The 23,498-nt window shown below is 49.2% G+C and overlaps 1 protein-coding gene across 4 annotated transcripts in view; it reads right to left on the bottom strand.

Moving 5' to 3' along the window:
- Positions 1-17,335: 17,335 nt before the first annotated feature.
- The window catches only part of ULK2 (unc-51 like autophagy activating kinase 2), an 86,261-nt gene continuing 80,098 nt past the window's right edge, over positions 17,336-23,498 (bottom strand). For all 4 annotated transcript variants that reach the window (XM_045487529.1, XM_045487532.1, XM_045487530.1 and 1 more), the window contains 3 exons: positions 23,012-23,169; positions 20,595-20,730; positions 17,336-19,681 (listed from right to left, as the gene is read on the bottom strand). In XM_045487529.1, coding sequence (XP_045343485.1) covers positions 19,623-19,681; positions 20,595-20,730; positions 23,012-23,169 — 353 coding nt within the window. In that variant the 3' untranslated portion in view covers positions 17,336-19,622. The remainder of the gene's footprint in view (positions 19,682-20,594; positions 20,731-23,011; positions 23,170-23,498) is intronic.

The raw sequence follows: 23,498 nt of genomic DNA, 5'->3' as shown, positions 1-23,498 counted from the left end.
TGCAGAGAGGGAGGGGACAGAGTGTTCGAGAGGGCGGGCATCGAACTCACAAACTGTGAGATCATGACCCGAGCTGAAGTCTGACGCTCAACCGCTCAACCGACTGAGCCACCCAGGCACCCCAAGGGGTTCATACCTTTCTGCACCATCCACTTCCTCCAGGTTTTCAAACCTGTTGCCATCGTGTTGAATATGTTTCCTTAAAATTCTTTTACTCTCTTCTGAATCTGTGCTTATGTCTCCTTTCTTATGCTTAACCTTGTACATTTCTATTTCATTTTTCCTTCACCAAGGAAAGTGCAAGTCATGGTGAGCTTGGCTTTTTCTGTGCATTGGGGCTTGCAAAAACCAATTAACACATGCTTATTCTCCCTAATAGAAATATGAATGTCAGTACAGATCTGCTGTTCTAATTCATTAATTTGTCTTTGTGTCTTTACCAATTCCAACTTCCTGATTTCTTTTGGTACTTAGACCGAGCAAGTAGGTCCTTATTTTTGTCTTCCTGTTTTAAGACTAAAGACATTTAAGTTTGATTTTCCACTGAATGTGGTTTTGCTGTGTCCCAGAGGTTTGGGAATGAAGCATCCTTATTTCCAATGCTTTCCACTAGTTTTTAATTCAATTTCCTTCTTGATGTCCTCTTTAAGTATCATCTAGAAGTGTGTTTCCTCATATCAAAGTAGTTAATAGTGTAGTCATCACCTCTTTACTCTTTACTGATCTGATTTCATCAGATTAGGATAAAAATGTGGCCTTTTTCTTGGCTTTTCTGCACTGGTTCAGGTTTTCTTTGTGGTCAAATAGATCATTTCTGCAGCAGTTACAGGGACACACGAATAGGAAGTATGTTTTCTCTTCATAGAGGTAAGAATCCTCACCTATTAAAGCAGATTTATTGACCACTCCTGCATATCATTCCTTTTTTTATTTACTGAGCCTAATTCTGAGAGATGTGTATTGAAATCTCTCACTGTAAACGCACTGCTGTTCAAGGACTGGTATTTATTCTGGTACTTTTGCTTTGTGTGTTTAAACACATGTTGCTTAGTTCCTATGGGTTTGTGACACTTTGGTCTTTATAACTTTTGCTTTTCATCTTCATAGGTCTTCACCTTAATGTCCACCTTATCTGATGTTAATATTACTGGTCCGGGCTTACTTTTATTTGTGCCTCTCTGCACCTCATTATTTCCAGCCTTTCTTTATCCTGCTGTTTTGTGTGCATTTCTTGTAAATAACGTCTAGCTAGGGTTTGTTTTAGGTACCATTCTGACGTAGTGTAATGACCAAAATCCTTGATATTATTCTTTCCACTTCCTTTACGTTTACTATTTACGTTGTTCTCTCCTCTCAGATGGTTACTATTCCTTCCCTTTCTCCTTGTTAACTTATAAGCTTCCCCCAGCACTGACGGTCCCCTTCCTTCTTCCCTGCTCTCCTAACAGATGCATATTTTTCTACCGTTATTTGAAAGCAAAATTCCAAGTGTTCTCCCCTCTAAGCCGCTCTGTCCCTCTCCTGTCCCAAGACAGAATCTCTAGATCCTTTCCCTTCCTACCCCCTCTCCCTGGACCCCCAGGCCTTGGTTGTGACATTTAGGTTGATCTTACTTTCTGCCTCCCCAACATCTGTACCCTTTGGAGAGTTTTGTACTTTTAATTTTAGACTAGTGTTTGGACCAAGTGAGACAGGAATACAAAATGGTTTTTTGAATTTGTTTTCAATCAGTGCCTCCGACTGTGCTCTGTCAGATCTTTATTATACATCCCTTCAAACATTCCAAGCAGCTCCCTTCGCTTCCTGGTTAATTTCCGGTAGCAGAAGCTCAGTCCAGACTAATTTAACACTTTGATTCCCCGTGAATACTCTCCCTCCTGGCTCAGGTCTGGCCCCGAGGAAGGAGTGGGGGTCTCGCTCTCCCTCCCAACCCATGTCTCCTGAGTCCGTTTGCCCCTGGGAGCTGGGGCTGGCAGGGGAAAAATGGACTCGGAGCGAAGTCTTTCTACTCAGCTGGTGCTCCTGACGCCCTCCCTCCGTGGGCAGATAATCCACACTGACTCGCGAGAGCCCCTGTGGCACTTGCCCACTGCATAGTTCCCAGGAAAGGGATAGGTTTTTCCTGCCGCCTCATAGCTCCTACCCCTCCCCACCCTTCACATCGCTTCCCACAGGGGTCCCCTCACCCAGCTAGCAGCTCCCCTGGCACCCGCAAGATGGTTAACGTGGCAAGCAGTTAGCTCAGAGGAAACACACACGTGTTCACCGTGCCGCCACCCCACCTTTGCCCTGACTTCGCTCTGGTCCTTTTTTTCTCGCTCAGCCAGCTCGGATGACACAGAGGGGAGCTCAGCAAGTCCCCTGCATGAGGATAGGTCCCAAGGGGCGAGGATTTGCCGGCCCCCTTCTTTCCAGGCACCCCGGTCTCTATCAGTGACTCTCTTGAAGCCCCGCTTGGTTGGCCTGGGGACGCGGGGATGGTGGGGAGGAAGGAAAAAGGCCACAGTCCCTTCCCTTTAGGCTCATGACTCCCCGACTCTTACAGATGCTCCAATTTCCAGTTTTCTTTATTACGTGGCAGAGAGATGCTGGAGGAGACATTGGAGCCAGTTCTGCCCCCTCACCCCGGCCGCGAGGTCTCCGTGGGAACACAGGACCAGAACCCACGGGAATGGGACACTGCAGGCCCTGGGGTCTTTGGTGGGGCTTGGAGGGCTGGTGAGTCCCACAGATGACTCCCACACTGGAGCTCACACCATTTCCACCTGCACCGGGGAGGGCAGGCAGCTGCTCTCAGGACCACGAGACACCTACCCAGCGCGCGGTCCTCGTCGAACCGTCTGCACGATGCACAAACGATGGAGTGTTCTCAAGCCTTAAAAAGGAAGGAAATCTGCCACACGCGTGGATATGCACGGACAACGCGGATGAACCTTGAGCACATTATGCTGGGTGAGATCAGCCAGCCGCGGGACACATACTATGATTCCGCTTCCATGAGGGACCTCCAGTGGTCAGATTCACGGAGACAGGAGGTAGCATGGTGTTGCCGGGGGCAGGGGTGGAAGGGGGAGAGTGTTCAATGGGGACAGTTTCCATTTGGGAAGCTAGAAGGGGTGTCGTGGGTAGATGCCGGGTTGGCTACATAACAATGTGAATGCACTTAATACCGTTGAAGTGTATGCTTAAAAATGGTGAGGGTGAGGGCCCCTGGGCGGCTCAGTCGGTTAAGCATCCGACTCTTGATTTCGGCTCAGGTCATGATCTCATGGTTCGTGAGTTCGAGCCCCACATCGGAGTCCACGTTGGTGGTGTGGAACCTGCCTGGGATTCTCGTTCTCTCTCTCTCTCTCTGCCCCTCCGCTGCTCTCTCTTTCTCTCCAAAAATAAAATAAAATAAAATGTTTTTTAACGGTGAAGATGGCAACCTTTGTGTCATGTATATTTAACCACAATTAAATAAAAAATGTTTTTAAACCCATTCATATGGACCCAGTCATGCAACAAACCACCCACACCATTTAGTGAGCTCCCCCTGGGTGCCAGGGGCAGGAGCCATAGTGGTAAAAAATAAATAATGAGAGGCAGAGAGGGCCCTTGCTGTCACAGAGCTCCCACCCAGCAGGGAAGGAAGACAGAAGTGGCTGGGGTGACAAGGGCAGAGGCTCCCGGGGGCTGAATGGACAACCAGAGCCACATGGCGAGTGAGCCCAATCACAGAAAACCCAAGACGGAGAGATGTGCCAAGGTCAGATGAAGTGGTCCCAGCACACATCCGGTGCAAACCAGCCCCAGCCTTGCGTGGCTAACACTGCACTTGCCCAAAGGCGTGTGTGGAGGATGATAAAGCCAAATCAGGACAGTGAAGACATCTGGGGGGGGGGGGAGGGGGAGGGGGAGAAGTTTAGATAGAGGGCCCAGGTGGCTTTCAATGTATTTAACTTCTTTAAAATTTTTTCTTTTCCTACATTTTTTTTTTTTTAACATTTATTCATTTTGGAGAGAGAGAGAGAGAGAGAGAGACAGAGAGACAGAGCACGAGCAGGGGAGGGGCAAAGAGAGAGAGAGAGGGAGAGGGAGAGAGAGAATCTTAAGCAGGCTCCCCACCCAGGGCAGAGCCCAGCCCAGGGCTTGATCTCAAGACTGCAAGATCACCACCTGAGCCAGAATCAAGAGTCGGACGTTCAACCGACTGGGCCACGCAGGTGGCTTATGTTTCATTTGCAAAATTAAGACCGGTTTTTAGAGCCATTTTAGACACAGCAAAATTGAAGGGAAGGCACAGAAGTTTCCCATTTACTCCCAACCTCCCCACACACGCATAGCCTCCCCAACTATCAATGTCCCCCAGCAGCGTGGGACATTTGCTACAACTGATGAGCCTACATGGGCACATCACCATCACCCAAGGCCCATAGTTTATATTACGGCTCACTCTTGGTGTTGTACATTCTACGAGTTTGGACAAATTACGACAGGGATTCACTACTGTCGTATCATACAGAGTATTTTCACTGCTGAAAAGAAGGCAAACGTAGGGGCGCCTGGGTGACTCGGTTAAGCGTGTGACTTCAGCTTAGGTCATGATCTCACAGTCCATGGGTTCGAGCCCTGCGTCGGGCTCTGTGCTGACAGCTTGGAGCCTGGAGCCTGTTTTGGACTCTCTGTCTCCCTCTCTCTCTGCCCCTCCCCCACTCGTTCTCTCCCTCCCTCTCTCTCTCCCTCCCCCCCCTTCTCAAAAATAAATAAACATTAAAAATTCTTTTTAAAAAGGGTAGATGTCCAGGGGCACTTGGGTGGCTCAGTCGGTTGAGCATCTGACTTCAGCTCAGGTCATGATCCCATGGTTTGTGAGTTCGAGCCCCACGTCAGGCTCTGTGCTGACAGCTCAGAGCCGGGAGCCTGCTTCGGATTCTGTGTCTCCCCCTTTCTCTGCCCCTTCCCCACTCATACTTGGTGTCTCTCTCTCTCTCCAAAAAAAAAATTTTTTAAAATTTTAGAGGGTAGATGTTCATCATGTATTCATATAGAAGAGAAGCAAATCTTAAAATTGTACATTTTCTGTCATCCCATTTTTGTTAAAGATTTTGGGTATAGGCAGGAAAAATAAACTGGGCAAGACAAACTGAGATGTTAATGTAATCTCTGGGTTTATGGGAGGTTTGTTCTCTCTTCTGCTTATTTGTATTTTAAGAGGTTTTTGCAATGAACACAAAGTACTTATAAAATAAAAAGGGGGAGGGGGTCTTCCTCTGTCCGTTCCTAGGACGTTGAGAGAGAGAAGTGGCCAAGAGCAGAAGGGGGCTGTGCACGTCCATCAAGGCTGCGAGCACTTCCCAGTCTCCCACCGCGGGCCAGAACCTTGGGGATAAACCCGGTTCTCAACAAGCTCCCACAGTAGAGGCAGGAACTGGGGGCCCCAGTCAAGAATCCGAGGCAATCTGGAGAGGAGTCACTGGGGGAGGGCAAGGTGAGGCGCCCCGGGGCAGCGCTGGGGGTGGCAGGAGGGACTCTGTCGGGCAGGAGGCGAGAAGCCTAGCCTCGGTGTGGAGTGGGGTGTCAGGGAAGGGGCTCTGGACAGTGAGGGCACCTCAAGGGACAAAGCTGGGGGCAGGGCACTACAGGCCACATCTTTTCAGGGAGCCCAGAGCGGTTTGGTGAGCTCTGCAGGGCCGGGAGCAATAGGGAGCCATAGAATGTTTAGAAGGACACGTGTTGACCAGGCTGTGCTGCAAAGTACAACCCAAGGCAAACCACCTTCATCCAGGGAGTGGGGGCGGGGGGAGATATAGGGACCAGCTTCAGGCCTGCATCAGGGACCCCGTTCCTCCCTCTCCACCTACCTCTCTCTGTTCTGCTTGTGTACACACTCCCCTCATTCTCTCCTCCTGAAAACCAGAGGAGGAGGAAGAGGAGGGAAGGAAGAGAGAAAATATCCACCAGCCTCCATCACGGCCAGTATCCGCGCCCCTGGCCTGGCCCCTCCACCACCCTGCACCTGTGCCACACCTGCCCAGCCCCCTGCCCCCCATCTGCCCAGACCCCTCCCCGGGACCTTCTGGAAAGCACAGCTCCGCTCCTCCCTGGCTGAACTGGAAATCCGGTTTGCCCCTAAGGACAAGGAATGTGGCCTCTGGGGCCCTCCCCGGGGGCAGTTTTTCCTCCTGAGTCCCTGACCTCAGGCTCCAGGAGTGGGCAGGGCTCCTCTGGACCCCTCATGGGGGGTTCCAGACCACATCAGTCTTGTCTCCCTCACAAATCCACTCCCCTGCTCCTGTGCAGTCCTATTTCCAAAACCCTGGGCCACTGCATGGGGATCTGGCTCCGTCCCCCTCACTGTGGTCACTTACCGCTCAGCCCCAGGGCCTCTCTGTTCTTGGATCTCACTGCACTGGCCTCCCTTCCGCTCCAATTTTGCCTCCCACTATCACGTGCCTCCTTCAGACTTTTACTTATTTACTTTTACTGTGAAAACTAGGACAATAGGAAAAGGTAAGTTTTTTTTTTTAATTTTTTTTTTCAACGTTTATTTATTTTTTTTGGGGGACACAGAGAGACAGAGCATGAACGGGGGAGGGGCAGAGAGAGAGGGAGACACAGAATCGGAAACAGGCTCCAGGCTCTGAGCCATCAGCCCAGAGCCTGACGCGGGGCTCGAACTCACGGACCGCGAGATCGTGACCTGGCTGAAGTCGGACGCTTAACCGACTGCGCCACCCAGGCGCCCCAAGAAAAGGTTAAGTTTTGTTCTCACAACTGACGGTGCCTGTCTGGGACCAGCTCAGGCAAACAAACACCCTAGTTCTCCAGGTACACGCACCCCCGGCGGGGCGGTGGGGGGGGGCGGGGTGCAACCAGTAGATATGCCGGACATAAAATTTACCATCTTAACCATTTCAAGGGTACATTCTGTGGCTCTGTTGTGCTACTGTCGCCCCCCTCCATCTCCAGAACTCTTCGTCCCGCAGATCTGACACTCCATCCCCGTTCAGCACTAACTCCCTACCCCCCTGCCAGCCCCTGGCAACTGCCATCCTACCTTCTGTTTCTGTGAATTGGACAACTCCTCGTGTAAGTGGAATAATGGAGCATCTGTCCTCTCGTGACTGGGGGATTCCAGCCAGCATGTGGTGCTCAAGGTTTATCCATGTCTTAGCAGGTGTCAGTTTCCTTCCCCTTTAAGATTGAACACACTCCAATGTCCCACTGTATCCATTCATCCATCGCTGGACGCGTGGGGCACTTCCATGCTTTAGCCGCTGTGATTAATGCTGCCGCGAACACCGGCATAGAAGTCATCTTCTCGTGTCTCTGCTTTTAATTCGTTGGGGTGCGTACCCAGAAGTGGAATTCCTGGACCATCCAGCGAGTCTATGTTTCATTTTTTGAGCAGCTGCCATATTGTTTTTCACAGTGGCTGTACCAGCGCACGTTGCCACTGGCAGGGCGCGAGGGGTCCGGGATCCCACATTCCCACCACGTTTCTTCCAGCAGATGGGAGACCACCCAGCAGGTGGTCCACACAGTGGACCGGGGGGGGCGGTCTCATGCTGTGCCGCTGAAAACCCACTCTTCCTCTTTCCCCACCGATCTGTGGGGCTAGTTCTTTCCGGGGCGAGTTCCGCCACATTCCCGTGCCCTCTGATCTTGCCTGGCTATCCAAGTCCAGCCGGTCAGGAAAATGCCAGGCCGGAGCGATCCTCACGTCCTCTTCGTTGTTTGTGGTCGATGGTCATTCTGAGCTGGGCATCCCCACTGCCCCTCAACTACAGATGCCCTGGGGGGAAACGGGTCACTTCTCAGCTGTCCCACCTCGCTCGTCCCCTTTCTCCTCCATGTCTTGGTGACCTCCGGCCTCACCAGGGTTGAGGAGTGAAGATGGGGAAGCGGTCAGGGAAAGCTTTCTTGTCTGCACAGTCGGAGGGAGGGTTCCTCTGGCTGCGGCAGATGTCGAAAACTTTCTCTTTCAAGTGGTAGATTTTGGAGAGCCTTCCTGTATTCTATCTACCCCAGGGTCTGCTGTCCTGGCTTTGCCCAACACAGGAGACTCCACCTGTCCAGTGACTAGCTGTACTCTTGCCCCTGGTCTGAGCCTGTGATGGAAAACCTCCAGTTTTTCCACCAGGGTCCCCTTCACATCAACCCACGCAGGCCCCCAGCTCTTCCTATCAGGCCCCCGGCCGACACAGCTCCTTCGAGACACTCCCGCACATCCTTGGGCCCTACAAAGTGTTTGACAGCTGATGGCCAGTTATGAACTCTTGGCCATGTGACTTTTCAGGTATCAGACACCCTTCTAGAATGTTCCCCTGGCTTCAGGAGGTATTTATAAAAGTTCTCCCACAGGTCGTGCTGGAGGGACTGCTGAGCAGCCCTTGGCCCTCTATCTTTGGGGGACGCTCCAAGCACAGTGTTGGACTGGGTATCCCAAAAAGCAGAGTCGGAGATAAAGGCTCATCGCGCATCCAGGGGCTTCGCTGGGGTGTGTGGTTCCAGGGGAGCCTGAGTGAGACAGGGAAGGAAGAGTCAGTGCAAGGATGTGCTGCTGAGTATGGGACCCCTTGACCCTGGCTGCTGGCTTCTGCAGGACCATCTGAGGACCAGCCTTTATGGAAGGTATCGGGACCAGTCTGGCTGGTCTCACAAGAGAGCAGTAGCACAGTGAGGTCGGCATTGGCCTCTGCTGCTGGTAGGTTGCACATTAGCAAATATAGCCTTCAAGGCCCGTGGATGGCCTCCAACTCTGTCACCGTGGCCTACTTGTTGTGGGCCACGGACAGGCTGGTAGACCTTCCCAGGACAAGACATCCCAGGACTAGGCACATGCCTAGTGCCCCCTCTGGTGGCCATTGGTATGAAATAAAACACTGTGTGCCCACTTCCCAGGTCATCCACTCATCCACACGCCTGGTCCCCAGATCTCAACTCCAGTTTCTCAATCTTGCTTCTTCTTGACCCTGACCACTCAGCAAAGCCATTCACCACCACCCACGTGTTCACGTATACCCTTAGCTCAGACCCCTCTTCTCCAGCCATTCAAAGATGACCAGGCATGTTGCTTAAGGCTCTGTCCACCCCACAAACAGGGTCTTGCACAGGATAGAGCTCCACCAATGCGACAGAACCACACAAGATCTTAAAGGAGGAGCAAAGTGGGGGCCTCCGGGGTCTTCCTCTCTGACACCAGCAGCGGCTGTCACAAGATCAAACTCCCAGAGCAGCAGTGGATGCAGGATTAAGGCAATGCAATGATGTCCTTCCCATACCAGGTCTGCGTGACCTGATTTCTGATTTTGTTCCCGGTTCTGCAGGCCTTCCCCAAATTCTTTTCCCAGTCACTTTTTTTTTTTTTTTCCCCAAATTCCTTTTTGCTTAAATCAGCCAGAGTCGTTTCTGCTTGTGGTAGCTTACAAAAATGGCCACAGGAATTCTTCCCATAGCCGTGTTCACGCAGTTTTGCGATATGTCGTTGCAAAGTCTATTTCTCCGCCCTTGAAACTGGACTTGACCAATGCGACATTAACAAATACGGTTCAGGGGCGCCTGGGTGGCTCATTCAGTTAAGCATCCGACTTCGGCTCAGGTCATGATCTCACGGTTTGTGAGTTCGAGCCCCGCATCGGGCTCTGTGCCGACAGCTCAGAGCCTGGAGCCTGCTTCGGATTCTTTGTCTCCCTCTCTCTCTGTCCCTCCCCACTTGTGCTCTGTCTCTCAAAAATAAGTAAATGTAAAACAATTTTTTTAAGTAAACAACAACAAAAAAAACCCCAAATATGGCTCAGTAGGGGCTTGAAGAGTGCAAGAACCCTATGGCTTGGTCTCTCATATCCATGGGATACTGTGACATAAACGGGGCTGAACTAGCCTTCCAGATGATGACCGACAGGTGGCCAAATCATCCTTGCTACCCCAGCTAAAGATCAAGCAAACCTACAAACACAAATGAGGCCATCCTGAACCACAGAGCAACAGCCATGCTGAACCAGATCAGAAGACCTACCCAACTGGACTGAAGAATTTTGATAAGTCGTACATAGTCATTGTTTTAAGCCATTAAGTTTTAGGGTGATTGGTGACACAGCAAAAACTAACGCACACACTATTTCTAGTGAAGGAGAACCCCACCTGACACACGCCTATGTCGTATTCGTCTCTACATCATGTTGATTTCAATTCTCACTTGAATAAGTTTCAGTTGGTGTCCCTGTATCCATTGGTGCCCCCTCTGATCTTTTTCTAACCTGCCAATTTAATCAGCCACACCCTCTACTTAAAACCCTTTATAGGCTGTAAGATGACCCACCTCAACATACCGCCCCCCTTCATTTTCCACACATGCTCTGACCTGCGGTCACACAGTGATGGTGCCTGTGAGCCTATGTTCCATCATGGGATGGAGTCCCCTCCTTGCTCACATGTGCACAGACGTGCGTAAAACAGTATGCACACATAAGCAGACTCATCAGGCTCTCTTTGCATTTGGGGACGGGGTGCAAGGGAGGAAGCCTGCCTGAGATAGGTCCTGACTCAGGCACTTACTGCCTGGGAGAAATCAGCAAGTTGAGTAACGTCTCTGTACTGCAGTTTGATCACGGTGCCGGCTCTGAGGTTGACATCAGTTCGTGTATGTAAGATTCTTACGACTGTGGCTGGCACATGGAATGCATATAGATCGGCCAGCAGCACCATTATCATTTTCCACAAATACTCGCTGGGTGTCTGCTATTGGCCAGGCACTGTCCTAGGGACACAAGTAGCAAGACAGGAAGATTCCTGGCTTTCGAAAGCTGACATTTTAGAGAGGTGAGTAGAAGAATAAACAAGTAAGAATATAAATACAATAATTTCAGGGGTGCCTGGGTGGCTCAGTCGATTAAGCATCTGACTCTTGGTTTATGCTTAGGTCATGATCTCTTGTGGAATCCAGCTCCACATCTGGCTCTGTGCCAACAGCATGGAATCTGCTTGGGATTCTCTCTCTCCCTCTCATAATAGTTCCTTGAAATGTATCTGTCAGCTTCTGACATAGGAAACATCTCACAGCAGAGGGAACTCCTTCCCTAGACCCTCCCTGCCTTACGTCAGACCCTTGTTCCCTAAATTCTAGGCCTTTACCCCTAAATCCAATGATAGAACAATTTGGGCCTTTGTCTTCTATATCCTGGTTGGCTGGGGGCCTGGTCTTTCGTACCTACAAAGGCCCATCCGGGGCTGATCTCACACACGAGCCTCCACTGCCTGGCTGAGATAGAGGTGAGGGGCAGAAGTCAGAGGGAGGAGGGGCACCTGTGTGGCTGTCGGTTGAGCGTCCAACTTTGGCTCAGGTCAGGATCTCACGGTTTGCGGGTTTGAGCCCCGCGTCGGGCTCTGTGCTGACAGCTCGGAGCCTGGAGCCTGCTTCAGATTCTCTGTCTCTCTCACTGTTTCTCTCTCTCAAAAATAAATAAACATGCAAAAAAAATTTTTTTTAAAGAAAAAAGAAGTCAGAGGGAGAAGTAAGGGCAGCCCCCCACCGCCACACCCCAGGACTCTCTGTCTCTCTTTTGGGGCCAGAACCAGGAAGAGATTGAGAGACTCTTTGGGGCAAGAGCTTCCTGGTCGGGGGAGGGGCGAATATGCTGAGGACTCACCTCACTGCCTCCCTTAGCAAGGGAGCTGGGCTTCTGGAAAGTACCAAGGGAGTTCTCTGAGCTTTGTCCTTGCGAGCTTGTGCACCTTCTCTGAGGTTTTCCTGGGGCTCTCAAAGGGGTCCATGACCCTTGGCAAGGTGTTACCTTACTGTCCACTCTACCAGGACTCCCTTGTCTCTCTCCCTCTCTCTCTCTAGGTGAAGTGGGGAACCCAGACCCATCCCAGGGCCCCCGTGGGCACCCAGGAAGCCTCATTCCTGTGCGTGGGCACCCTCTGTCTGCTGGGGTCGGGACACATGGTGGAGGTGGGGGGAACCTCAGCCTGGGCTGAGGGAAGGAGACAGCCATGGAAGTCCTCATGGGGGACCAGTGGGAGAGGGGGAATCTGACTCTGTCACAAGTTCCTTCTCCAAGGCCAGAGAAGGCCTGAGGTAGCCCTGCTGAGCTGTGGGCCATGGAGATCCACAGACTCACGATTTCATAGGGAATTATTTGTTTTAATTTACGTGCACACATTTATTTCACATTTTAAACACATCAAGAAAATAGAGCTGAAACCTTTCAGGATCAGCCCTGCAACAAGACACTGGGGCTTGGTTTTGTGAAGTTGGCGTGCCCATGCTCCATGCTGAGAGCTGAGGCCCACGGAGAGGCTCCCTGGCATGGGTCCGGGAATGGATGCTAACTTTAGCATTTAGAACAACTCCAGGCAGCTGTTTGTAGGAACAGGACCTCCAGCCCCACCCAGGAGAGCATAGCATTGCATATTTTTAGTATTAAAAGCAAAACTACCACCATTTATTAAATGCGCGCTAAGTGCCATTGCGCAAAGGGCACCTTCCCCACAAAAACTGTTTTAGCAGGTTTCTTTTTTTAATCTTTTTTTGGTAAGGTTTCATTTTTTGAGAGACAGCATGATCAGGGGAGGAGCAGAGAGAGAGGGAGACACAGAATCTGAAGCAGGCTCCAGGCCCTGAGCTGTCAGCACAGAGCCTGACGCGGGGCTCGAACTCATGAACCGTGAGATCATGACCTGGGCTGAAGTTGGAGGCTTAACTGACTGAGCACCCAGGCGCCCCAAGGGTTTTACATTTTTAAATGAATAGAAAAAGTAAAAAAAAAAAACAGAAAGAAAAGGAGTAGGACTTGACACTCGAAAATTGCATATAAAGTTTTTACTGGAACATAGCCATGTTTGCCCGTGTGCGGTCTACGGCTGCTTTTTGGCGTCCAATGGCAGGGGGCCGCTAGCTGCAAGAGACTGCTTAGCCCCCAAAGCCAGAAATACCCTTTAGTCCTGTACAGAAAGTGTGAGAACGCCTGGTATCTCGGGCCGCCCTGTCCCAGATTTCCTCAGTTAGCATGTTACGGAGGAACGTATGATGTTTCTATGACCACGTGAAAGGAAACGGTGGTCTTTACAATAAGCTGCTTATGTAACAAGCATCCTGTCTCCCCGACATACACCGGTTTTCCTATCCTTTCTGAACCGACATGACTTGGTCAGCTGCCGACTTGTTAGTGAGCTAACGTCGATGTGCGCTCCGATCGGCTTGCCTAAGCGATGTGGTTTTTTGTTTTTTAAGTTTATTTATATATTTTGAGAGAGAGAGAGAGAGAGAGAGAGTCGGGAGGGGCAGCGAGAGACAGAGGAGAGAGAGAATCCCCAGCAGGCTCCGTGCTGCCAGCACAGAGCCCAACGGGGTGGGGGTGGGGGGAGGCTTGAACTAACCAACCGTGAGATCATGACCTGAGCTGAAAGCAAGAGTTGGATGCTTAACCGACCGAGCCACCCAGGAGCCCCTGTCTAAGCAATGTTGTTCCGGTACATTCTCCGTGGAAAGAAGAGCTCGGGTCTCCAAAAAAAAAAAAAAAAACAGATGTGAGAAAGAGAGTACAGCACACAAGTGGTGGAGGGGAGGACAGAAGTGAGTCCTGCCCCGTGTCCCAGTGGTCAGTGGGGAAGATACAGCCAGGCCCTGGGCCTCGGCCCTGGCTCTAATCCTGCTGTGACTGCCACTGATCCCGCCACCTGGTGTTTATTCAGGGCTCACCATGTGTCAGGAAGGGGTGTGAGTACTGCATGTATGATTTTGTTTAATCCTCATGATAAGTTTGAGAGGCAAGTTCTATTACCATCTCTGCCTCACAGGCGAGGAAAGTGAGGCCCGTGTCATAGTCAGGGCACATGGGAAGGAGACACAGAAACACGCGTCTGGGGGAGAGGACCCTAAGGCCTCTTGGATCCATTTCCCTCTCCTGAGCTGGGTGACTCAGAACATCTGTTGGGAGCCTTGGCCTGCTGGGCCTGCGGCTCATCTATTCTGCTGCTCCCGTCAGGCCTCTGACTGGGGACTGTGGGGCCGGGGGGGGGGGGGGGGGATCAGGAGTAAAGGGAATTTCCTGATTTTCTACTAGCCTTTCCCTCACCGTCACCTCCCTTCATCTGTTGTATTTACGGCAAATACTTTCCCTAGATGTGATTTGCCTCTTGGAGTTTTCCTAGACTTAAAGAACCTTGTTTAAAAAATGACACAGGGCTGGGGCGCCTGGGTGGCTCAGTGGGTTAAGCGTCCGACTCTTGATTTCAGATCAGGGCGGATTTCACGGTTGGTGAGTTCAAGCCCCGTGTCTGGCTCTGTGCTGACAGTGTGAAGCCTGCGTGAGGTTCTCTCGCTGCCCCTCCCTCCCTCCCTCCCTCCCTCCCTCTCTATCAAAAATAAACTTAAAAAAAAAAAATGACACAGGGCTGTTTTGTCTTCATAGTAAAGGGGATTAAGAAGAAAAACCTCATGCTCAAAATATTCTGGGTTTCCACTAGAAACTGTCTACTTTCCGCTCTCAGTTTAAGGCATTCCATACCAGCTCGGCTGCCCGCACCTTCTGCTACTTATGCGCGTTCCTAAAGGAACCATCACTGGGCGTATTTCTAGAGTGTGCAATCCATTTACCCCGTCATCTTTACAGAAACCCGCTAGCCGGAACTGAAAAACAGCCTGTCTTCCTCCCCAGCCTCTCCTTGCGGGGAAGGGAGTGAGGGGAGCCCTGCCCCAGGGGCGCAGGACCCTCATCACTGAGATGGGGAGGGCAGGACAGGAAGGTGAGAAAATGGGTTGGGGCCTTCGCGGTTTGAGACAAACAAGAGAAAACCCTGTGGGCTACGCTCCTCCTGGTGGAGGGGCTGGCGTAGTGTGAACTCCACGCTGGACGGGGCCCAGGTGAGGGCGTGGGGCCGCTTGGCCGCAGTGGGGGCAGACCAAGGAGTTCCTGGGGAAAGGGTTTCTGCCTCCATCAACAAAAGAACCGGTCCCAGGACTCGGCCAGGGCTGTGTGCGTGTCGGGGTGGGGGTGGGGTCCCCTGGACAAACCTGGATTGAGGCTTCTCCCACCTGGCACTGTACCTGTGGTTCGAGCTCACTGGCACAGGTAAGACCAAACAGGGAAACTGCAAAGTGGGTCAATCAGATGCTCAAGTTTATTGATACGTCATAGATGCCCTTTCACTGGGAGGTTCAAGGGTGGTTTCTGAAACCCACTGTTCTCGGGCTCCAGCCCCAGGCCCAGGAGGGGCTGCACAGAGCTGTTGACTCCACCTGTTCTCGAAATCTGCTGCCTTCTGCTAGGCAGAAGATGGGTCCAAATGGCACAGAACTCTTTTTCCCCCTCTTCCTGGACATCACCAGAGAGGTGTTACAAGGACGTGCGGGGGAGCAGGTTTGGGGCGCTAAGCACATCACAGGGGGAGGAGGGCTCCCCCACACCCAGGCTCCCCAGCCCGGCAGTCCAAACCCCTGCTTCCGCCACTACCTGGCCTCAGGGCTTTCCTCTCGGAGCGGGGATTACTCTCCAAGCCTGCTTCTCCATCGGTAAAATGAGGCACGTGAGGGTTGATATGCCGATCAAATAAATGTTAGCTCGATACAAACACTTCACCGTAACTGCCAGATTGACCTAAAAGGGTAAATAAAGGATGTCTGAACACAGTTTGCCGGGCGGGCCAGCCAGGGGAGGAGGCAAGTCCTTTCAGAAGCTGTCCGGCTAGAGCAAACGTGGTTCCAGGGAGCCCTAAATCCAGGCCTTGCCCCAAACAAACACAGGCTGTTCTCCACCCCTCCCCAAAACAACACAGCGGGGAGCCGTGGACCGCCACCAGTCCAACAGCGAGCTTCGCTGAGGATACGCACGTCCCCGGAACGGCTCGAACTTCGTGCTCACTAACCTGTTTCATCCGCACCCCACTCTCTGAGCTCTGCGCCCTTGCCCTCTGGACACACAGCTCTGCACGGGGCAGCTGGAGTCTGGGGCCCGGGGGACCACCACGCCGAGGAGGCAGAGTGAAGCTTTCAGCAAACAAGTGCTCGGCTGGCCTCTCCTAGTGATGGAAGCAAACTCTGGGAAGGTCAGGACTGTCTCGGAGGAGGGCACGCAGCGTGGGGCGGTCCACGACCGTGCGCCAGGCAGCCTCGCCCAGGAGAGGCCCACCGCCTGTCTCCCGAGTGCAGACGTCGAAGGAGCCACTGTGCCAAGGGAAGGAGCAGGTGCGGGGCTCCAGGAAGCAGCCTCCTCGGCTCAGATCCACTCCCAGGAGGCACCCTGGGAACACACTGAACGACAAAATCCACATGGCCCGTTGAAAACTGGGCTAAGAGACCCTCCGTGAAAAGGGGGAGCCCATAGGTGAGTTCCGCTTGCAGGGGGCAGACATGCGCGCCCAGGGCCCTGGTCTGTGCGGCCTCCGCGGGGTCAGTGTGCCTGCAGCGGCGGGGACAGCAGGCTCCCGGCCCCTGTTCCTGTCTCTACCACAGTCTGGTCCCTAAATTCACACTGACCCTTCCTGTTTGGCTCTGCCCCCTCCGCAAAAGCAGAGATTTTCGGGGCCGATTGTCAGCTTCCCGGAGAGCGAGGTTTTTCTAGGTGGATCGGGTCTGAGGCGGTTCCCTCTGACTCTGGTAAGGAAAACACCATCTTGACCCTCTCCCACAGGCAGTCCTCTCACAAGGGCTTTGATAAACAAGGAAGAGACGTGAGCAGGTCCCGAGAGCTTCCGTGGCTGAAGATTCACGGGTCCGGGCCCCAGAGGTGAACCGTCTCAGGGCCGCGTGGAGATGGGCACAGATGCTTCGAAAACGCACCTCTCGGTGGAGGGAGGACATCACGCTCCCCGAGCAGATCCTCGCTGTCGCTGACACCAGCAGGCAACCCTCCTGGAGCCACACACCGACGGCGCTTTATCTCAGAAAGGATTTAAGACGGTCTGTAGAGACTCCACGCGTGGGAGGTCGTCCTGCAATCACTTCTGTCACCTCAACGGCTTCCTAGATACCTGAGTCAATGGCTTCATGTCCACTATGTCCCCACTCAGCTTCTCCCTTGTGGCCCTGTGGAGACTGAGGAGGACCCGGCCCTGCCAGGAAGCTCCTCTCCAGGACTCCGGCAGAAACAAGACCATTGCTGCCTCGACTGTTCCTCTGGGCAGGGATAAGGGTGCGTGGACTGTGGGAACCGTTAGGTCCAGGACAGGGTGCCGTTATAAAGGCAAACTCTTACAGCGGGAAGAGCTGGTTAGCAAATTCACCGAGCAGGCCTCTGTTTACATGCGTGTGCTAACTTCCCACGTTATGCCTTCAATACGGGTGTCAACCCATGGATGTGTAGACTGGCCCATTTCTACCGTATGAAACAGATGATACGGAATTAAAAAATACTCGTGGAAACATAAAGCATTTATTATTGCTATAATCAAGGCAAGATCTCCGAAAACAATCGGCCTTGAAAATGGAAGTAGAATCAGAACCGTTATTCATGAGTTTACAGTTTGTTCTTTGCTGTTCAGACCTCACGGTTTCACACACAGCATCTATCACAAGACGGACCTTCATTATACAAGAGGAGGAAGAATGAACTTGGAAGTCACAAAGCATGGCTTAACTACCTCACTAGTTACCTGACTTCAGACACATCACTTACTTGCTGAGAACCTGTTTCATCCTGTTTAAAGAAAAAAAAAAATAAATAAAAAATAAAGGACAGGGCGGAGGGGCCAGAAGGAACCCAGCCCCTTAGAGGATCTACTGAGAGAACGCGGCTGATAACTACGAGAAGGTGAATGAAATTGCTCGGTATGCTTGAAGGAATTATACAAACTAGAGTGTCCCTAATACCAGTGCTTGTCACCCCCGCAGGGAGGCGCAGGAGTCCTCATCACATAGTCTACACGCCTGGTAGCCTGCGCTGACAGTCACCGAGCATCGGAACTCTTGGGGCAGGACAAAGGATATTAGTGACCAAGCCTCCAAACTCACTGAGGAAGGAGCTGGCTTGACAAGCCACGTAATACGGACCCAGCTTTGCCCTAGAAACACTTTGTCACTTTTATTTTACCTCAATATACATCTGTACAGGCAATAATAAAAAGGCTATTACACAACAATTCAGTGAGTTTTACCTAGTTTCAAGAATAATGCATATGCAGTTACAAATGGGAGGTAGAAACACTGTATTAAAGACCTAAAAATACAAACATCATATAAATAAATGTTCAAATTAAGTGCTGGAATTTCATACAGATAAATAAGGTAAAAATTACATTACTTCGTCAAAGTAAAAGAAAAACCATGTTTTTGTTTGTCTTTATCAGTACGCTAAAATTAGATTAATGCCAAAGAGCTTCTGTGCAATTTGTCAGAGTTCAGATTATATTATCTAAAAGGATAAAGATATAAGGATTAAAAGTGGAGAATGTTTATTCAAGTATTCAAGCAGGTGAGTAAAAGAAATCAAACAATACACAACGTAGGAACGGTTTCTGGAAGGATGTTAACTGCCCGCATTCTCCACGTCTAGCTATCTGGTGAACTGTCAGGATTAACGTGAAAAATACACATTAGGCTGGAGAGAGAGCTGCCCATTTTCCTAAGAGAACACAAACCTCATTTTTCACTAACTTCATGTAGAAAACTCCACATCACTAACAAGCCTTTGGGTCGCCAACTTTGTTGTGGCCCGGCTAAAATTCTTGAGAGTCTCCCGATTGATACTCTTTCTAACACTGCCCAAATAAACCTAGCCTTTAGTAAACGTAGAGATCACAGGCGTCAATGCACATTCTGCATGCACGGTAAAAAATAAAACCAAAGGCAAACAACCAGCAACTCAAAAATACCACTGAGAAAATCTGTTACGTGTGGATGAACAGGTTAAAAAAATGCAACGGTCCACATGAACACAAGTTTTTACTGTTTAAAAGTCCACTAGACATTACATGTGAATTCTGGAAAGGGTGTGTGTATAGAATATAATCAAGTAAAATATTTTAAACAAGTCCATTGTGCCTCAGTTAGTTTTAAATTGCAAAATCCAATGCACAGTTGTTTTAATAAATTAGTGCAATATGAAAGATTTTGGAAGAGTAACATGTGTCCATATTAGATCAGATGGAAGATTTCACAATTTCTTCCAAGAGCCTTCTTTCAGCTGGTTCTTACGCTATTTCCTCCTGAGCTGTTTAAGGATGCGTGCTCAGATTTAGACAAACCTACCCCAGATATCAAACTGCCCGGATGAGATGTAGATTTTTTTTTTCTTTTTACTTTTATACCTCAGTAAATACATGGAATTTCACACACTGCTCCGATGAACGAGTAAAGAGCCACTCATTTTGTTCCCCTCTTAATCGTCTTTAAGAATAACTGCACTGATAGTTCTATTTCTAAGGTACGTTTATTTACCAGGTTCGAACTGAGAGCCAAGTGGAATACTCTTGCTGCTGCTTCTACAAAGAAAAGGGGAAGGGGTGTCGTCTCCGATAAGGCAGGTTTCCTACAAGTATGTAGTTTTGGATTGTTCTTCCTTTGTGAAGTCACTGCTTGCTCTTTGGTAGTCACCAGGTGAGAAACTACAGTTTCCTGGAGATGGGGAACCAGAACCCGAGCTGTCATCCCAAACTTCTGTCCTCAATTCCACCACCGGTCCAGGGGCCAGACCGGCTGCCCCTCACAGGGTCGCGGTGCTACAGCAGAGTGCTGACAATCTTCTTTCAATACTAGTTTTATCTAGAAATAAAGTAAGTTCAGAGCAAAAGTCATTTCTGTTTTCAAAACCAAGGGCAGAACAAATGAAAAACAAAAACAAAAACAAAACCAAAACCACTTTCCACCTACATCCTTGTCTCTGTTCTATCTTTGCCCCAAAGTGAACCATTCTGAAGATCTTTTCTTCTTTCTGCCTGATAATTGTTTAGATATAATGTCTAGCTCAGTGATGCACAGGAGCAAAATGTAGGTTAGCAAGTCAAATAAAGAAAATTTAGGTTTTAATAGCTAGCTTGCTCATAACTGCACATAATTTTAGAATTGCAGTCCCCTTGAGGCTCTTCAAAATGTGGTGTGACCACATATGCTCCCAAGTCCCTCCTCAAACACCAGGGCTTATACTCCACAAATGGTATCATCATCCTGGCATTCTCTAAGTCTCCACTCTGTTGTCAATACCAGATCTGGGGTACGTAGGATCTTCATAAAGTTCTTTTTTTTTTTTTTTTCTTTCACAATTTTTGAGAGGAGAGAGAGCACTAGTAGGGGAGGGGCGGAGAGAGGGGGGAGAGACAGGATCCGAAGCAGGCTCTGTGCTGAAGCCCACGGGGCTTAAAATAGTTGCATGTATTATTATTTAACAAAAACAGAGTTCTCTACATACACAAACACACATCTTCCAACACGGTAATGCGGTATAAAAATCAAAAGCCATCAATCATTACATTATAAGCATGATCTCCGTTCCTCAAACAACTCTCTCATCTTTTAGAAGCAGCAGCAGACCGCAGTAAGAATCAATGACTTGCCCAAAGTTGGAAAGCCAAGATTCAAACCCAGGCAGTACGACTCCAAACTCCAAGCTCTTCCTGCTGCACCCGTAGGAGGCAACTCAGCTGCAATCAATAACACACCACTTTCCAAGTCAACTTACATTTATGTACGTTTTCAATATCTGCAGGGTCCTGGAGGATCTTCGTCAGGCCTTCCAAAAGAAGGGCTGCCTTATGATAGCGATAAACAATATCTTCTGTCTGCTGAAACATCTCATCCAGGGCTGCAGACTGAACCTGAAGTCAAGTCAGCAAGAGCAAGGAGATTCTCAACTTTTCCACGAAAATACACATCCATCTGGGCAATGCAGCTTTAAATGATACCTAACACATTTTGACGAGATGATATAATCTACCAAACTATACAAAACTTACTCATAAGACTCATCAGACGAGCAGTATAAAGGAGCTTCTCGATGAAAGTTACTTTGCCTTCAAACATAATCCCGTACTCAGAGAGATTCATGACTCAACATTTATACTTCTAAATTGGCTCTTCTATGGCTACGCTAAAAAGTTTATTTTAAACATATACTCTCACACTAGGGCAACCTGACATTTCATTAAGGTAGATTTTGTTATAATAAGATAATTAAATGGTGGTAAAAGCCATTTAATAGCTTCCTTTAGCCAAAGAACTTTCTGGCGTAGTCACCCATTCATTCAGGGGTGTTTACAAGTGCCAAGCACTGCACATACCACGAAGGAGGACTCTCAGTCTGGAGGGACACACAGGCCTGAAAACATGGCTTGCTAATTCCACGAGACACGTGGTTGTGTAGGAGGAAGCCCCGAGATGGGACGGAACACATACCGGGCACATCTAACCGCCCCGTGGCACACGGAGATTAGGGAAAGCCTCCAGGAAGTGGTGTGTAGGCTGAGTCATAAAGGAGTAGAGGTGATGAGAAAGGTGGGCAGGGGCTTTCCAGAAAGAGGAGACTGTAGTATTATGCACAGGTCATGACTATTTGAGAAGTCTTCTCAATGGTATTCTGATTTCCTTGTTAAAAAGTAGACAACAGGCCCAAAATGGCACCACTTAGGCCAAGTCAGTAAGCCAGGACATAATACCTCACCTGACTGCAGTTCCAATACCCCAGGTATGTAACCTCGAACCAGTCAACATGGCATTTCCTGGTCAGCACTAGGAAATTTACTGATTGACCCCTTCCTTCCCCACTTCAGTTTCCCTTAGAAGGGCAACTTTGCCTAAACAACGCATTCCTTGCTAATGAATTCCTTTCCTCTTTTTTACTACCCCCTTCTCCCTTCAAACACCTTTGTTTTATTTAGCTCAGTAAAGCTCTCCTCTACTTGCTAGATGAAATGCTGCCTGATGCATGAATCATTTCACAAAAGCCAATTAGGTCTTCAATTTTACTTGGTTGAATTTTGTTCTTTAACATTCTCTTCAGTCATTAAAAGCCGGGACTGCCAGTAACCCAGTATCCTGATGTGTACTTGCCGATATGATCTGTTTCTTTCAAAAAATACTTGAAAGCCACTTACAATAAAACAAATAAAATGGGTACAGAAAATCCATTCTGAAAAGGATGAAGAAATGACTAAACATGGTGCTAATATCACGAAGTTTGCTGTGCAGCCAGGGCAAAAGGAGGGACTTATTCAAGTTACACTGCTCTTGTTATCAGAAAAGGAAGAACAGCCAAACTCCTCAGGAGAGGACATTTTTCTTGGCCCCAAGTTTTAAAAATAATTGATCATATGAAGTCTCAAACCAGTATAGAGTGATACAATGCCTATTATTCATATCAATAGTTTCGAGCAAAATAATGTATGTTATGCTTATCAACAGTTTATACTCCAAAGTCATTTTCATTTGACTTTTGATAATGGCTTGCAGAATAAGGCCAAGGGTAACGTAACCGTACAATTCAAAGTAGACATATTCTGGGGGGAGGAGGTAGATTTATTATGTTAATGTGGCAAAAATAAGATTGCTCAATAAATTTTTTCCCCACTAAACTACTTAACAGTCTCTAATTTCATCACTACTTCAGAGCAACTTTTCCCCCATGAGATAGAAACAAATTATTTCCAATAGTAGACCCAAATAATTGGAAAAGCAGATTTTACTTTGTGTCTATACTTCAGTAAGGTCAGTAAGTGGAATCTGGGCACGTGAACTTTTGTGGACTGGTAAACAGAGCGGTATTTTTCCTAATGTTTTATTATGCCAGAATTTCTTAGACAGTACAAAATGCAGAAACAGATCCAGCCAAAGCGTTTAGATGCAAAGTATAAGAAGATTAGATCATGCCTAAGGTTAGCAATTTTTAGGAGGTACAATAACACTTCACCGAATGCGGTAACCAACGTTATTTAATGTGTCACCTGTGCTCATGAAGTCCAAGTCCTCCTTTAGGAAGAGGCTATCACCGTGTTTGGGACTTGGGAGCAGTCAAGGGCACAAACTCTTTTTAAAACGATAAGGTCAAGCAGGTATTCAACTCAAAAGATACTCTTAAATAATGTTAAACCGTAGAAGGGTTACCATTTCTACAGCACAATTATAGATGAGTTTCTCTGCAGTGACGCTGCTGATTTCATCAATAAATCTCTGTTTGTCAGAGAAGAAGCGAGTCAGCTCTTCCGTAAGTTTCTTGCACATGGTGATGCAGAATTTGTATCGTTCATTCAAATTCTTGACAACTGAAAAGAAGTTGAGATGAGAATTTCATTTTTCCTCCACAAGTCAAGTCACAGTGACATGCACCTTTCCTGCTGATTTAAGGAAAGTGACATTAAATGATCATTGAAAAAAATGACCGGGGTTGGGGTGGGTGGCTCGGTCGATTAAGTGTCCAACTTCGACCCCGGTCATGATCCCACAGTTCATGTGTTTGAACCCCACGTCGGGCTCTGTGCTGACAGCGCAGACCCTGGAGCCTGCTTCAGATTCCGTGTTTTCCACCCCCTCTCTGCCCCTCCCCCCACTCTCAAAAATAAACATTAAAAAACAAAAAAGACCAGAAATCAGA

This window comes from Leopardus geoffroyi, chromosome E1, assembly GCF_018350155.1.
Source record: "Leopardus geoffroyi isolate Oge1 chromosome E1, O.geoffroyi_Oge1_pat1.0, whole genome shotgun sequence".
Taxonomy (NCBI): domain Eukaryota; kingdom Metazoa; phylum Chordata; class Mammalia; order Carnivora; family Felidae; genus Leopardus; species Leopardus geoffroyi.
The sequence above is the reverse complement of the archived record's forward strand: the minus strand, read 5'-3'. Positions and strand labels throughout refer to the sequence as shown.